General features: G+C 40.2%; 1 protein-coding gene across 1 annotated transcript in view; it reads left to right on the top strand.

Moving 5' to 3' along the window:
• The window catches only part of THSD4 (thrombospondin, type I, domain containing 4), a 283,839-nt gene that overhangs the window by 15,918 nt on the left and 249,756 nt on the right, over positions 1-18,165 (top strand). Inside the window, exon 3 of the mRNA XM_009885750.1 lies at positions 6,150-6,592. Within this exon, the coding sequence (XP_009884052.1) occupies positions 6,150-6,592 (443 nt within the window). The remainder of the gene's footprint in view (positions 1-6,149; positions 6,593-18,165) is intronic.

Here is an 18,165-nt window from a genome sequence, read left to right as displayed (position 1 = left end):
CCGAGATGTGGATCTTATTACTAGAAATTTGCATTGTATTTCAATAGCTTGTGCACTCTTATTTTTTGCTGGAATTTTTGATTCGGGATCAGAGTGATTGCTGAATTATATGAATTAAAGATAAACTATTTTTCTATTTAAAATGAAATCTATGTCAGCCTACTGGTAGCATGTTTAGTTCAATAAGATCAAAGGTTGCAATACCATAGAAGTGAGGAAAGACTCAATACTTGTCATAAGTCTAAAGCTGCAGGAATGACAACTATTGCATTAGGCAGTGATTTAATGGAGTATTAGTCTCCCTAAAAGCTACTAAACATTAGAATTCTATAGGGTAACTTTAAATTTCTGAAATCCTTAGAATTTGGAAGTAGGCAAGTAAAGAATATAAAGTTAGATTTTTTTTTTTTTTTTTCTCAGAACATAAAAAATACTGCATGTAGTTAAGGAAGCAAGAGACATGGTATTCTAAAGTATCCTGCACTCAGTTTGTTTCAATGTATTACCCACGATAAACAGTTTTTGTAACTGTAATCTACATATTCATGCCTGTTGCACTGAAGATAAGTAAAATGCGTGTGTGAACAAACTTAATTGGACTGTAGTTCCTGTACAATTAATGGTAATGTCGAATGCTATTTATGGATTTTTAGTTCTGCATTTAGGATTAAATTCCATGGGCTTAAATGTTCCCTGTGCATTTATTGAGTTCTGCATGGAATCAGCGTTGAAGGTTTTGTATGCAGAACGTAACAAATGCCTGGTTAGCATTTAAGTCCGTGGGTGTTATACACAGTTTGTTTGAGAGAAGATTTTGGCGATGTGTTTTTAGTTGTCTTTCTTGACTTGCTTAGTTAACCCAGGGAAGCAAATATGGTGTGTGTTGCATAGACCTGGGGAAAAGAAAGGAAAACAGAGGAATTAGAATTTGTTTTCTTGCCTGCCATGTGGATAAACATCTCCCTCTTTTCTGTGTTGATTTCTGCTGTCTTAGTAAGTTGATTAGCTTTCTCTGTTTAGTGTTCAAAACCAGTAACTTAAATGTCAAATATTATCTTGTACAACAAACCAATATATAAATAAACAAAACCCAAAGAAACATGGAGGAAAAAACTAAACCTCCAAGAAACAGAGAGATTCTTAGTATCTCTGAGAATGATAAAAAAATTGAAATTATGTTGTTCCATAGACTGCCTGCCCACAGTGGTATTTTCGTTAAGATTTTAGGCAATTCTCCTATCTGCTTCACTGTACCTGAAGCAGACTGCGGGCTGGTATTGGTGTTTTTCTGTTATATTATTTCTAAATAAATGATCCCAATATTGAGAAGTTCTGAGCTTTTAACAGGTTCCGATAAATGAGATCATTTGTGACTGCTTAAAATAAGAGTGTTTTTCTGGCTTTTTCTTTGTTTTCAGTTCAGCCAGGCTCATTTAGGTAAATAAAGCACTTCCTTTCTGAAGTTTCAACCTCTATATACTTTTTACACACTGACCATATATATTTATTTTACATGTGAATGATATTTCTGGAAAAAAACCCTCAACAAACTGTTTTGGAAACTGTGCCTAATTGGAAAAAGACACCTGTCAGAATAAAGCTTAAATGTAACGCAGCTCCTGTTTAAAAAAGTCGGAAACTAGCAAAACCCATGAAAAACTGGGGGAAAAGAACAGAAAGCGATGCAGAGTGCTGATGTGTAAAGGAAGAAGAGTGACCCTGCAACTGCTCTCCTAAAAGTCTAGCCTCAATTCGGTTTGCCACTCACTGGTAGAAAGGGGACAAATTGGAAGATATTTGGTGCGTAACAGTCATTATGAAGAAAATTTCTGATTTAAAGAAGCTTTGCTAGCAACTTGATAGTCGTTAGTGCAGATGTAGAATTGCAGGCACTTGTGTGCCTGAAAGCTTTTCTTTCTTTTCTTTACGTTTGCTATACAGCTGTACCTAGTGAAATGTATTACTGCCACTTAAAAACTTTGTCCTGCCAAATAACTGAAAAACCATAGAATCACAGCACGGTTTGAATTTTTCACCACAATTAAAAATTAAAGTTAGCTGAAATAAAGAGTTCAAATTAAAGAGTTCCGTTATCAGAATGATTAAACATTTATTCATAGAATCACAGAATGGTTTGGGTTGGAAGGGACCTTAAAGAATCATCTGGTTCCAACCCCCCTGCCATGGGCAGGGACACCTCCCACCAGCCCAGGTTGCTCCAAGCCCCATCCAGCCTGGCCTTGAACACCTCCAGGGATGGGGCAGCCACAGCTTCTCTGGGTGACCTGGGCCAGTGCCTCACCACCCTCACAGTAAAGAATTCCTTCCTAATACCTAATCGAAATCTCCCCTCTTTCAGTTTAAAGCTGTTCCCCCTCGTCCTATCGCTACATTCCCTGATCAAGAGTCCCTCCCCATCTGTCCTGTAGCCCCTTTAGGGACTGGAAGGTGCTATGATGTAGAGGAAAGAAAGGGCTAGAATTATGGGGTGAACTTGAGGGGAAAAATGGATTGATTTTTGTAGAGCAAAATACATGGCTTTTGATTAACTTGCACTATCAGAAAGATTTCTATCATCTACTGCATTTATAGATATGATAAATGTTACTATGTCACCTGGAGAAGGAATCGGTCATGAACTATGGTAAAGTAGATTAAATGGCTTAGTTGATCTCTCCCTTTTGCAGGCTATGTGATTCTATTAAATTACTTTCACAACTTGGCAAGGAAAACTCAGTATGCATTTCACTTGTTTCCCATTGCAGGCTCAAACTCTTTGATTTTGAAAGTGTGCTGTTTCGTGGGTAATTTTTAAAGGGAGAGGAGGAGGCACCTAAGCGTCAGGAATTTCTGAATATGTGGTGGTTCTGAGATGCTCTGGAATACTTCAGCTGTCTCTCGGAGCTACCAGTAATTTCTTGGCTGTATCCTAGGCCTGTGGTAGAATTCATTACTGGCTACAGAGTCACTTGGAAATCACAGAACTGAAGGAGGGGAAGTGACCTGAGAGTCCTGTGGTTCAGCTCCTCCGCCCCAGGGAAGGATCAGTTATGCCTTAGTTGTTCCTGGGAGAGGTTCGGGATCGGCCTCCGTGGTGCCAAAAGCACCTCAGGCAATCTGTTCCCAAACTTTGTTTGCCTTTCCACTAAGTAGTTTTTCCTACTAGCTAATTTGGATCACCTCTAAATTTAAATCCACTGTTACTTGTGTGTTGCCTATAGGCGTGGAGAACAATTTGCTGCAAAGAGAAAAGGGACAGCTCTTTGTATTTCTTGATGTAAGCTGTTTGGAAGACTCATTATTGCCCCCTATGTTTTCCATTCCTTAAGCTAAGCGGCTTCAATTTATTCAGTCTTTTGTAGCAGGTTTCACTGAGTAGATTATGCCATTAATCACATGTCATCTTCTCTAAAGTTTTGTCTGCAGCCCATGTCTTTCTCAAAGTAAGAAAACAGAGACCTTAATTAAAAATAAAAGTGCATAAGCTGATTTGCTACTGAAAATTCCCATCTCAGAATTTTGTCATGTCATAATTAAGTAGTACTGATGAATTTGTACATCAGCATAAGATACTATATGTTACTTTTTGGTTAGTTTTATTATTATGTTAGATTAAACCTTCTTGTGCTGTGCCTAGAATACTTCTACTGTGAAGATGACAGGGTGCGAAATTACTTTATATTGCCTTCAGTCGTTTAAAGTATCTTTTTATCTGAAAGAAATCTTGCTGCAATGAAGTTTGGCAGCCAGAAAGTTCTCTCTGCAACAGGTCAACACTTGTCACTATTGTATCAGTTTCCATTTCTGCATGATGAAACAGTTCTTATGTTAGTGGTGACTCGAGTTGCTTGCAGACTAACAGATTTTAGTTGTTGCCTGCACGAGTGTCTTTGGCTTTTAAAAAAAGGTATACTGAACCATCATAGAAACGATTAAGAAATAGTCCAGGCAAATGAATCCTGACTTGTCTGATAACAAAGGACTGTTAGTTTTACAATAGGTAAATTTTACTGCAAATGGGGGTTAGACCAGAAGAGCGTGTCTGTGTCGTTATCTTTTTATATCTGTGGTAAAGCTACATTATGGTGTAGTGTAAGTATGAACAGTGAATATTCACTGAAAAAGTCACAAACTGAAGAGCAGCTTGTTTAGTGGGTCAAATTGTGAGCCAGTGGTGGTGTGCTGTTGGATATGAAAGCAAATGTAACAGCCAGAAACCAAGTCTTGTTGCATGTTGTTCAGAATTTTGACATGATGCAGTATTAGGTTGTACAGTCTATAGGATTTAAAAGGCTGATGCCAATGGGGTACCCACAGAAAAAAAGACATATTAAATACAGAGACATCTGCTTCTGTTTTCAAATAACATGGGAGAAATGGGTAACATATCACACCAATGCAGATGCTTTTTATTATTCACAAGTTATAATTAAACGCAGTTTTTCTGTGGTTGGTGATGAAAGTGTGAGAGCAACCTCAGAGGGGGGAAATGTTTCAGATTATGTAGACCACAACTGAGTATTGCACAGCAGCACCACAAACCCTGCGCTGGCTTGGCTTTTCATGTTGTAGTGGTGTTTTCAAGCCGTGTTTGCAAACCCCGTTCCAGCAAGGCCGGCCACGTGTGTAGGGAGCTGATCGGTGACGTGTGCTCACTGGCACAGGGGGGCTGTGGTTCGGTTAGCGACTGTGCGTGTTATCTGTGGCTAGAGGCAAAGTGTGTAGATGTTAATCTTTTGCTGTTATACGGTAATGTTTGAAGCAAAATTATTAATGGAAGTTAGGTGTTTAGGAGGTCATCCTTTGAAGGGAGAAGAAGTGACAGACAGACAAGGCTGTCTTTCCAAAGCTCATTTTGAGGTAGCTACACACTTGAATAGGGCTGGAGAGGTATGGCAAGCATTTGTTTGTCGACAGTGCCTTTTTTTGTGTCCTAAGTGAACTGATATGTGTGTGTGCTTGTTGGTACAAAGGTTATTCAGAAGATAAGTAAACTATTAAAGGATGTGAATTTAAAAGAATCGTCTACATATTAATAATTGTGAGAATCAGATATTAGAAGTCTGGTTTGAAAACTTGTGATTCAGCCAGTTGGATGAGGGAAGCAACAGAAAAACTATGTGTTTAATGAAAATAGATCTAATTTCGGTGCGACAAAGTTGAGTACTCTGCCCAGCACGAAACACTGAGAAATCCTGACTGTATCTAGCTCCAGGAACGGGTAAAGCTTGGGGCACAAGTTCACAGGCAGATGGGGATGGGTGGTTGTAACTTCTAGGCTTTGCTGATACCTTGCCAACCGCAAGGTCAGGATATTTAAGTATTTGGCCACAGCTTGAGGAGTTAACTCTCCTTACAGTAACAATCCCTGCCCTTCCTAATCCTTCTTAGCTTCCTTCAAGAGAAAACCCCCCTCTTTTGGGGGTGGTTCTTTGTTTCGCTTTCCCTGTGCTGCTGAATGGTGAGTAGGGGCTAAGTGGCACTGAACACCCCAGACCAACAATTTATCCTGTCTTTACTGAACCTGATGGGGGTTTCTGTGAATGTAGGATTGGGCGGGTCACCTTGAGAAGCTCTTTTCCTTGAAGCATTAATGTGGAGGGTAGGGGAAAGTGGTAACGTAAGAGCTAACTATTGCAGTATTTTTGGCTGGCTGGAAATCAGCCTGTCCTCTTACGTTATTGCTTTCCTAAAAAGTTCCACATTAGATGGGAGTTCCTGAAATACTATTGCAACCGCTAGCAATCTCCATTGTTGAGGCATCGGAGAGCAGTCAGGGTCTGTTGACCCAAGTTTGTCACCAAAAATAACCTTACTTCCTGGCTTTGCTAATATTATAGTAGTTCTCAGTCTCTACGTGTCCAAGCTTTGCATTATGCAATGTTTTCCATTGCTGAGAACTAAAGAAAATCTATTCCTATCCAGATTGTCCAAAAAATACTTTTGGTCAGAATGGTTGATGGCTATAGGAGACCTCCTACGCTGGCAGAACAGGCAGCTGTTTGATAGGGAATTAATAAGATGAGTTATTTCCCATTTCATTCAGTTTCACTTGTGACTGCAGAGCGATCGCCTTAGAAAGGATATTAGTGCTCTCCTGGTATTACAGCGTGAATTCTTGTTCCTAAGTCAATCTGTTGTGTCTACAGGTTCCCCAGAGGATAGAAGAGCAAAGCGATGCACCTGAGGATAGCAGTGCGGGAATCCCCGGCATGTGGGGCAGTTGGGGCCCCTGGTCTGCCTGCTCTCGGAGCTGCAGTGGCGGGGTGATGGAGCAAACGCGCCCCTGCCTCCCAGCCTATTACCGGGAACGGGGCTACCGGCGGCCGGGGCGGCAGTACCCGGCCTCAGAGAGGACTCTGGCTCATCAAAATTCGCGCCACCGCGAGGACTCGCTGACTGCCTATCCTGGCCATGTCATTTCTGCCATCCGCACATCCGTGCCACTTCACAGGAGCGAAGAGCAGCTTTGGGCTGGCCTTCGGTCCCCTGCTCCGTCCGGAGGCCATAATGCCACCCACCTGAGCAGAGGGGCATTGAGAGGCAGCAGGCACTCCCAGTCCCAGAGGCAGAACCCCAAGCCAGAAAAGAGGTATGTGTCTGTGCACACGTTTTATCCTTGCTGTGAATGATTTATCTTAAGCATGACACGTCAGATTAGAGTTGATATTTTTTTAATACTTAGGGAGAAGTTATTGAAGACTAAGACTGACTTTCACAATGTTTACTATCTTCTGTGGAAGGCTATCCTCCCTGTTGACTACTTACATGATAATACCCAAGGACAGATACAATTAGTCTACAGTTGTACTAGGCGGATCATCTTATTTCCCTTTAGATTTGTTTTATGATCTATTGAGGTATTTTTTCTTTTCTGCTACACTGTCATTTGACATTAATGTCTTCACCATAGTAATACAAATCAGAACAAGTAACAGTTCTATAATTGGATTCTTAACTTCAACAGCCATTCTGATTTTAATTGGTGGAAAAAGAGATTCATCAAACTTTTTTCATAAAGAATGGCCAACTGTCCATTCACTTCATTTCTAGTCAAAACTAGGTTTGTTTTGTATTTTTCAGAGAGTTTCTGTTAATGGGCTTTTTGTTTTCTCTTTTCCCTTTTTTACTTTCTATCACCTCTTTTAGCAACATCTCCTGTTTGGTGAAACTAAAAAATGTGGTTGTCTAATACACAGAATATTTTAAACACCCTATATGTTTGTATCAATTTCATAATAATAGCTGTTCAGTCTTTAAGGATGGGTGGAACTGTACTGTTACAATTCATTCCAATTAATTCTCCAATTTCTGGAGAAACACTTTTTTATCATCTTAGATACCAATCTATCAGCTTTTTATGTATAAGGATGAAAGGAAAATAGATGTGTTTCCAGTTTGGAAACTAAGCAGAACAGGCATGGAAAACCCCTGGGACGGAGTGCTCCTGAAACATCTCTGTTCTGTCTATCTTTCCTCAGAATATGTATTCCAGCAGTTCTCTGGTTCTTTCCCTCTCAGCCCTTTTCTGGGAGAGTTATGGAGAGATTTTTTTTTCTTGGGGGGGGTAGTTAACAAAAAACCCAAAACAAACTAAACAAAAAAAGAACCTCCAAACCAAAAACCCTCCTTCATATCATCTGCTTCTTTAAGGTTCTCAGGTGAAGCAGTCAACTGTAATTCCCTTTTTAAAGACATCTTGCTGACCCAAACAGAAACAAAGAATGTTACCTTGAGGCAATATTCCAGCCTGACTGGAATAAGACAGTGGGAGACTCTGTTGCTGGTGATAAAGACATCCTCAGCCCCTGCAAGAAACTCTCCCCATCTAAAAGAATATTTGAAAATAGAAATTAACCTGTTAGCCTCCTGTTTGTCTCAGTGAACCGTAAATTTCAAAAAGCAGGATCAACTCTTCAGATTTGATCTCCCTAGGTGTTGGCCATTTCCTTTAATCACTGCTTTGTCTTTCTTTCAAACCCGTGCAAATGGATAGCCCAGACCTGGAGAGTATAGCTTTGGTACGGCACTGATGATCTTATAAAAATTCAGAGAATGCCAGAGGCGGGCTTTTACTAGCAGCGTTAACATGACTGTGTTGAGACAGAAGTCGTATTTTCTTTTTCCTGTTTTTCTACTTAATCATTTACTATAATGCGCCTCTGTTCTCAGCTGCGCAGTGTAACGGGTGCGGGTTGTAGTACATGGCTGGGTTATTACTAGTACTGGAAGCCTGGCCTTGAACCGTCCGCACAAAGCCGTTCGAAGCCTGTTTGCTCCAGCCCTTGGCACCCTCCATGTCCCAGGGAATCCCCGCTGGCCGCACTGCGGGGGCCATCTCCGCTGGCTGTCCCTTGCTGCTCTGGTGGCCTCTGCAGGCCGGGAGAGACTGCAACAGTTTGAAACAGTCACAGTTACGGCTGCAACTCGAGAGGATGATGAGCAGAAAATAATATTGACTGTGTGCAGAAGCGAAGCTATGTGATTTCTTAATTAATGCCTAGCTGTATGAAATATTAAAATGATCGTAATGTCCGTTGTGGCTCCGCTTTCCTCTATGATGGAAGCCTTTGCTTTTGAAAATTCTTGTGCTTTCCTAAGCACAGTGCAAGCTTCTGTACCACAGTTGATTTTCCACCCACACGCGCACTGCCCCTTGGCAAAAGACTGTGGATTCAAGGTCAGAGTTTTAATCTTATTTGCGTAATAAGTTATTTCCATCTTGTGTTAGGAGGGTCCCTGGTGGCTTTAAAGCCTGTTGTATTGCATAACTTTCAGATTCTTTGGTGGTGACTGTAAAAACAGAACGAGAACAAAAACGTTATTTGAAAATGAAATTATTAGAATGACAGACCTGATAGTTTTCCTTAATTTACAAAACCCAGAGTACAAACATTCCTTACAAAGGAGATTACTGGTCCTATCAGGTACATGGAAAAAGGATTTCAAAATGTAAATTACTCTAGACCCGATTTTTATACTCTAGAACAGTGTTCAGCGTTCACTAAGTGGGCGATATTGGAAATTGCTATCAGGCTATTAAAAAACAATAACATCTGTGTTTTCACAGAATGTAGTTGGCAAAAACTTTTGGGGGGTTTCCTATTTACTGTACTGGACTTCATATAAAAGCTACAATTTTAGCAGATTTCCATAAAACAATAAAAGAGGAATGGGCATTTGTGACTGAGATAAGGTAACATTTGATAGCATGGTAAGATGAAATTGGATGGCTTCCAAGGCAAATACATTTTGACAGCCATAGCAGTCCTTCAAAGCAGCCAAATATGTTTGTATCATTTAGCAACAAGTGGAAAAGTTCTCTGCCTGCTTCCAGGCAGCTGACAAAGAACTGTTCAGTTTCTTTAGCAAAATTCAAAATATAATTTATATATCATAATTCTTGACATACCTTGTCTGTGAAGAGAATATTCACATTCTCAGCTTTTGAAGGTTAGTTCACGTGTGATTCAGTTAGGCTTCAGAAACCAGGGCTGCACATGACGCTCAGGGAGCGAGAGATCTGAGGTACCTACAGTTAGAAGCCCGATTTAAAATGTTGAGGTGCTCCCCTTTTTATCATAGCGCAGTAAGTAGAGTTGTTGCATAATTGAAACGTGTTAGGAAATTAATCAGCCACTGGAATGAGGATAGAAACACAAGAAGAAAGCTGATGGTTCTCTGGGTTGTCTGCTGGCAAAGGAAGGGAGCTCTTCTCACCTTTGAAGAGTTGAGCTCCCATTAGCACAGCCTTGTTTTTTATTTCACCTAGATGAAATGAATGGACCGTACTGTACAGTGAGAACAAACAGGAATGAGGAGATAGTGGAAAAAATACCAAAGCATTTAGACATCTTTAGAGAGAGGAACATACGGAAAACTAATAAGGGGATGCAAAAGGATAATATTCTTTAAGAGAGAAAACGTATCTCAAAAGGAAATACCATTTGTGGACCAGGTTTTGGTATTCTTTAAGTGTTGCATTTCCAATTCTCTATTGTGGTGATAGAGAAGACAAAACGGCAATTTTCCATAGACACGCTGAGTGTTAGAGTGGTTACAGCTGCCACCTTCACTTTCTCTATGAGTGGACTTCCATGGCAGGGCAGCAAAACTTCTGTGGCCGCTTCTGTACACAATATGTACTTTGTACGTGGTTCTTAGGAGCGGAAAGAAAAAACTACCTTTGTCACCAGAATAATGAAATAAGTCAAGCAGGCTTGCTCAAATAGTGCGAGTTTAAATAAATATCTTAGTAAGGAAAGGGCTTCCCTAAAGCTCTACTTGTATTTGGAAGAGGAATGAGAGGAAAGGTTTGCACTGAGGAAATAATCCAAAAATCATCAGCTTCTACCCACGGCTATAGCTCTGTGGTCTTTATTCTGCTGCCAGCAGCTGACACGAAAGTCTGTTGTGCTGCTCTGTACCCTGTATAGGGTCAGTTTGCATCTCGAGGCCTGTGAGCAAAGGGAAGGAGGAGCGTATCATTTAATGTCAAAACAGAATTTCCTTTCTGAAAGTATTTCTTTTGCCCCCTCTCACAGATGCTTTGACCAGGCAAATGTAGGTCACTCAGTTGGCAGGTCTACAGTTAACCTTTAAAGGGACAATTCAGTTGTTATTTCCTTAACAAATTTAAGCAGCGTTAGCTGCATGTTCTGATGCAATTTTTGTGAGCTGTTCTACTCAGTTCCAGTTCATAGAGGTGGACAAATGTGTGATTGCTGGACCTTCAGGTTCAAGAAGGTAATATTTTCTCAAGTTTTGAGGCTTTATATTTATTGGCACGGGTGTTTACTTTTCTTAATATTTGGAATGAAACCCAGCTCTCAAGTACTTAGCTGTCGCTCCTTTCATTATTTCTCTAATAGAATGAAAATGTGGTGCATTGTACCCCAAACCCAATGTGGTTGTAAAAGCTTATTGGGGGTTCGTGTGTGTGCAGGAGGAGACGGAGGGAAAGGATTTGATCCTTATATGCGGATAAATTTTCCAGAAATCTAAGTGCAGCAGTAGTAATCAAAGAATTCATTTTGATAGCACTTGGGGGGTTTAAGCCATATGAGAAAGATGTTTATTTTCCTTCTGAATAAAATTCCAAACAGGTTCTAATAGCAATAAAGACCACGTGAGGTATTTCCTGGCAAAATGAATAGCTAGCTGGGGTGGCTGTGGCCTCGGGTTGACTTTGTGCTGTCCCACCTCTCATCTGGTTATTCATCCCCCTGATAGGCTCTAGGTCTTGCTTATTGTTACCTAATTAGTATCACTTTTTATTATGCCCCTTGAGCATGCTTTGAACGGTATTACCAAAAATAAAAACCTACGGTGATACTGTAATTGCAAGCCACCTGAGAAGCTTTCTTAATCTTACTGCTGAACATTTATTTCAACCCTTCTTGAGGCGGGTTGGCTGAAGGAGGAGCAGGGAGGTGAGAACGCTGCGAGTGTTCACTCAGGTGTGAGACTGCCTTGTACTGATGAGTTACTGCCCGGTCTGTAGGGGGTAGAAACACAACAGCTCCCATCACAGTTGTAGTGCATCTCAGCAGTTATGTGGTTAGCGGTGTTGAATATCTGCTGTTTTACCTGCCAACTGCACGGTTACATTATTCAGTCAAACCTTAAAGATGAAGCTAAGGGGAAGGACTTGTGGACTTGTTACTAAATTTCCTGGGATCAGAGGCATTATTCAACTTGTAGGAAAAGAAGGCTGTGGTATTTGGGTTCAAATTCTGGAATCCTATCTCAGTGTTGAAAGTGACATAAATGAGGTTATATAGCACTTGCTGGGAGATCAGCAAAAGCCCATATAGTAAGTTATTGTACGGGACATAACGCAGCTACGCTAGACTGGGGTATTAGTGGTCATCTCTGAGGATGGACAATTTCATTTAACATAGTTCACATGTATCTCTCTTATATTAATCCAATTAATTCAACCTGTTCCCAAGAGGCGATTTACTTAGTGACCTTATTCATTAATTCTGCTCTCAGAAAAACGTAAATACTTCTCACCCTTAATACAATATAGAAATGAGAGAAGATTCACCCAGTTTTCCTCTGGAAGACGTGCTTTTCAGGTACAGTCGGTTACTCTGTATCCTTTAGCAGTTGACATTTTTAGGTCAAATATGCTCAGGACAGTTTTAATACTCACGTGCATATATGATACATGGGAAGTCGTGAATATCCACAAATCATGGTGTGGTTACCAAAGTTACCAGAAATGTAAACCAAACTAGTTAGTTCTGTTGTTTTGGTTACCTTGATAATGAAAATCAGTGAATGCCTACACTGATTTAATTGCAATGAAATGTGCCGATGTAGTGTGAATAATATGCTATAATGTGGCAAAAGAGCTTTGTGATGATGGCTCCACTTTCCAATGTGTGATACACTCTCTGAAGGTGTGGTTTAACTCTCATGACCAAACATTTGACAAAGCTGACTGCTCCCTGCTTTAAGGCTATTTTCTAGGTCAGTGGGCGGATAGGCGTGCATTTTCATAACGTAAAACAGAGTCAAAGGGCTCCCTTCTTTCATTCATGTTTAAGTGATTTTCTCCAAATGGATTTAGAGCTGGTGAAAAGTGACTCTGTGGAATGCAGAGCTGCACAGGGCTGTGATACAGTACTGAGAGGCGACACATAGTGGCTTTTGATGTGAATCAGCCTGACTGCTGAGAGCTCTCCCTTTTGAGTAGATGGAAATATGTTCCCAGAACCAGTAAATCACTTGTTTTTGTTAAAAATGATTCTTGTGGAAGAAGCTGCTAAAATACTGTGAGGTATAAATTTGACAGCAGTTATGACCAGGATAAGACAGTTTATTTTGTGACTTAAGAAAAGGGGGCCAAAAAGGCATGGTGGATAGTCTTTTTAATGTAAACCTTGTTAACTGTGTACCTAAGAATATATAAAACATGAAAGAAAAGTAAAAGCGGTAGGAGGGCTGGAAAAGAAATGATTGAATAGGACAGCTGTAGGCCAGTTGCAGTTTTGAATTATGGAGGAAGTGCCAGGGATTAAAAATGTATGTCTGACATTATTTTAAGGATACTATTTTAGGAGTAATAAAAATAATGAAGTACACTAAAAAATATATACCTGTACCTAACCTGTTAACAGAAACCGACGTAATTAGAACCTGTTTTTTTCCATTTGAAGTTGAAGTTTTGTGTCTGCAAAGACTTCTCGGTCTCCCTTTATTTTTCTTTTAATTACATTTTAAATATCAGAGTGGTATTTCAGTAACTTCATTGCTGACAGGAATAGCTACAAAGTCACTTTCAGTTCTTCAGAAACAAAATTAAGGCAACTGTAACTATATTAAGTACTTGAACTGCATGTAAATGGGTAGTATCCTTTAAAAGCTGTCAATTAGAGTAATGTGATGTTGCTAAATAGTTATCTTGCTATGATCTAAAATATTAGGTTAAATCTTGGTATAGTTGTCCACAGAAATACATTTAATTAAGTTCGAATATATGTAATTGATTTAGAGAAAGAGGATTTGGCTTGCTCACTTAAGCATGTGTATAGTCCTGTTAAAACCACGATGGGCAGTAGGACTTAAATTTAAGCTAAAGAGCTTTGAGAAGGGTCTAAGGAGACTGAGCTCCTTTAGAACTAAATTTCTAGTGGGAATCAAAGAAATGTACTTTTGGAGCTTTTTGTAAATATAAATTAATAACTGCAATGCAAAAGCACAAATGCATTTTGCAGTGATGTGCAATGTAGAATATTGTTTGGGAGATAAAGCTATAAATCATATTTGTACTCTTTCTTCTGTCTTTTCTCCCTCTTTTGTTTTGCACATCGAGCCTCTATTTCTGAAGATAGATCGCTGTTCAGCTTGAGTAGCGCTAGCTGGGGATTGATTGCTGTGTTGGTAGGACAAAAGTATAGCCAGCAACATTTCAGAGATTAGATGATATGCAACTGCTTAGTTCCCAAGTGAGAATAATAGGCAAGAACCTGAAGAACGCTTGAGTCCTGGGCGTGAGGGCAGCATCGGGCTCCATGTGCAGCTAGACCAGGCTCGCTGATGAGATGAGTTTCCTTAGCGTGTTAGAAGACTTACCTGTTAATTCCAGGACGGGATTCCTGGTGAAGCAAGTCTCTGAAGATTTTGAAAAAAGCTTCAAACTCAACCAGACTCTCATCAAAATTAAAAGAAAGCGCTAAGCGTTGGTTTGACATCTATCCAAATGCTCTGTGATGAGATTCTGTTGTCTTTCGTTACGGTGGTGGCTGTAGCTGGGCTTACAGGGAAGAAAACTGTCTTCCTCTGCTTGCGAAATAATTTCTGCCAATAAACAAGAGAAAATTTTGGGGGGGGGGGGGGAATAAATCTCAAAGCCGGCAATTCTTGTGCAGTTTTTCCTCCTCAGCCCTGGTGAAATCGGTGGCTGAAGGCTGTTACCTTCCCTGAACATGACATTACTCCTTGAGAAACAGAGTGGAAGGTTGTGAATTGAAACTGAGGGACGTTGGGAGTTTCTTTGGGTTCATTCTAAGAAAAGATTCCAACAGTAGGACAACAAGTCTTCTGTGGTGTCGTAAATGAGAGTTTTTGATAATGTTCAACCATGCAGTTTTTTGTTTACAAGAGAAGAAGTATTTTGATACCAGGAGATAAGTTGAATGAAATACTGCAAAGCTCATGTAAAATACATTCTTTGCTCTGTCTGACATCAGAAGAGAAAGAAAAGGAGTTATGCTTCAGCTGGAAGTGAGCCAGGGAACCTCTGTTTAGAGAACGGCGGGAGAAATATGAGGAGCAAGGAAGTGATGGAAAAAAGGGGGAAAAATGAAAAGGTGTGTTGGAGAGAGGCTGTGTAAAAAGCACTTAAGAGAACAGGTGGAGGCCCAGGAAATCTGTAATCTTACTTGTGTGTTTTAAAGACGCTGCATATCCTTGGTTCAAAGAGGGCTTCTATTCAATACAAATAACCAACCCACCAGCTCCAAAAGTACTTCATTCTTAGTGAACCTCAAGAACACTTGAAGTTCAAAGCATTGTTTTTAGCATAAACTCTATGAGGTTGTGATAATGCTTTTATTTGCCAACCAAGGCACGTGTATGCTTATGGCTAAATTTAGAAAAAGCTACTACAACAAAATTCCTTCTTGTCACTCAGTGTGCTGCGAGGGGCCAGTTCTCACTGTTCTCAGCCTACTTATCCTCAGCATGAGAGAAATTGTTAGTAGTTAGACCAATAAGAATACTAGCTAATAATAATTAGTTTAAAATGTTTGCTACAATCCTTACACTAATAGCTCAAAACCTGATTTTCATACTTGTCTGGGCAAATGTATTTTTGAATTCAAGAATATATTTAGATTGGCTTAAGTTTAAAGGAGCCCATCGTTTTTGTTATCGAAGTGCTAAACAGATTTGTCTGAACAATCAGGGAGGTGTGTGTGTTTATGAGAATTATGCCCAAAGAAAGAAGATTGCCAGATCTGCATTGATCAGCTGTTATGCCTCTACTTGAGATGAGCACAGTAGATCAGAGATGTCTACTGGCTATGGTCTGGCAGGAGACACTTAATGCAGCTACTTACTTTTCAACGTATATTTTTCTCTTAAGCGTTTATTTGCCTTGAGATGGTAACTCTCTTCTTGATGATGTTTCTTTCCCCCTTGGCTGGTCCATAGTACGTGCAGTCTTCATCCTTCCTGACTGCAAATATTGCTGAATACTTCTTTTCTTATTCCCTCTTTCTCTTCTTCAGTCCAGTAAAGAACTGAACAATGTTTTATTCTGAAGTGTTTATTTGATGTGCTACAGTTTAGCCAGAGAGCCCAACAGGCGATGCAGCTGGTGAGATTTACTTATCCTTGCCATTTTGATACTTCTTCCGTTCTGTTGCTTCGAATTCTTGGGACCTTTCTCCATGCAAAGTATTGTAGACAATTGTTGATTGATATCTTTTTATTAGAAGCAATAAAATAAAAGGCTTAGCCTACATCAAATAATTTTATTAATGTGAGTAGATCAGCAGTGGCAGAAATCTGACTGACATAAAGATATGCAGCCAGAAGGCCTCATGTAAAATTAACTGGCCCAGCATATGGGAAACCTGGGAGCAGGTTGTCTCTCTGCCTGAGCTGATCTGGCTGATCTCGGAGGAGGAACTTTTCTCTAACCAAAACGGATGTAGCATGTGAACGTAGCTCTCCCTAGTCTGAAGTTGTCTCTGCACATCCGAGGACTGGATGGACCCTGAGGAGGAAGTACACCTGACAAACCTATTACATCTCTGGCTATGAACATTAATGTACAGGCAATGGAAAATTAGCATGACTGTTCTGCTAATGCAGTCACATTTGGCTCAGCTGAAAAGGGGAGTGCTTTTGAAAAGACGGACGTAGGAGGGAGTTGGTAACTTCCTGGAGGGCCCGAGCATGTGCAGAAAGAGCACTGGGTTTACACAGGTGAGAAACACTGAGTAATCCTGCAGAATGACGCCCCACGCTTCTTTTTTTTCTCTCACCTGTTTTTCAAACAGTTGGTGTTTTCTCCTCTCTGGGACTTAGTTTCTTCTGATTTTTAGCTATTTATTGTATAGTTACATGGGGCATTTATTTTAACGGCTTCTGTTCTGAGCGTGATAATGCTGATATCTTAGTGCCAGTGGTTGACTTCTCATACCTATTGGAGTTCTATAAACGGTATCTGCTCTGCAGGGACTGTGTTTATCAGAAGGAGCCTAAGCATTATTCATTATTGCTGTTTTCATATAGGCTATGTGAAAAGTTTGTATTGACGCAGTCATAACCGTAATATGTCAGTGCAGTGCAGGTTTGGGAAATATATTAGAATCCTTTCTAAATACAGCTATTTTAGGAATTGTCCCTGTGGAAGGAATATAGGGCTCTACTCTGCTGCCAGACTCTTGGAATTATTTCTATGAATGCTGTGGAACCATGGACTTTTAAAGACAGAATCTAACGCCTTGCTGGAAAAGCTTTGTCAAAGTCGTCTAAAACTCAGATCTTGCTCAAACTGGATTTTCAGAGTTTGTCTGAGAGCTGTTGACCATGGTTCATCCACTCAACTTCACTCCTGTAACAGCAGGTACTCAACATCCTGTTCAAATGCTCTTCTTAACCATCGCTATATTAAGAAGGATGACTCCGTTGGTTTTTAGCATACCTGGATATGTAAGATCTAATGCTGCAAAATCGCACTCTAGCTTAGGTCTGGCTAAATAGGCACAAGGCTTAGGGGTGTGCAGTTAATTGGATTATGAGGCTTATCATATAGGCAATACAGGTAATCATAATGAATGACAGGTAAGGAATAAGGCTTGCTGGCAACTGAAAACTCCCAACAAGCCATCAGGGTGTGACCTACTTCCATCTTCTACCAGCAGATCAAGGCTGGGTTGATTTAGCATAAAGCAAACAGTGTCAGCAAGGTTAGTTTAATTCTGATTATTAAGTTGGTAGCACATTTTGTCTGATTTTCCTCCCCCTTTCCTTTCCCTGATTCCCTTTTCCCTGTTGTTTTCTCATTGTGTATGGACCTACATAACACTCTCTCCCTTGTTACTGCGTGATATCATAAATTTTGCCTGACACTCCCTAAGAATTATAAAATTTAATTACCACCAAGCTATTTTTACAGGCTTCTTTATTACATTGCAACAAACGGCATTCCTAATTTATAAGGATGTTGCCAAGTGTGAAGGAAAGATGCTTTAAGGCAAAACAGAGAGTGTTCAGAATAGTTTCAGTCCAGGCAATATTGGTTCAAATGAATGCAGGAACACTGATAAAGATGTTAATAATTAGAGGTTGTGTATCACACTTTGTTTCCAGAAGTTTGTGTGTTGAAAGAAATGTGGAGTTCCCGGCTACAAAAAATTAACCTTCCTTTTCAGAAGAAGTGTGTTCCCATGAAAATTCCAGGTCATAATTACTGCACAACCTGAGCAAATTGAAACTTGTATTCAGTGGTACAGGGAAATGTCTTGGGTTATTCTGGCCCTAACCGTTATGGGGGAAGCGGCAAAGGAGAGGACTCGCCCCTGATGAGCTTGATGCCACCAGGGTGCTGGAAATTTAGGCTACCAGAAGTGGTGCCTCGTTTCTTCATCAGTGGGGACTCGAGCAACACTTCCAAGTTACAGTGTAGAAAAAGTGAAGGTG

This window comes from Charadrius vociferus, unplaced genomic scaffold, assembly GCF_000708025.1.
Source record: "Charadrius vociferus isolate BGI_N301 unplaced genomic scaffold, ASM70802v2 scaffold325, whole genome shotgun sequence".
Classification (NCBI taxonomy): Eukaryota; Metazoa; Chordata; class Aves; order Charadriiformes; family Charadriidae; genus Charadrius; species Charadrius vociferus.
This window is presented reverse-complemented; position numbering and strand designations above follow the sequence as displayed.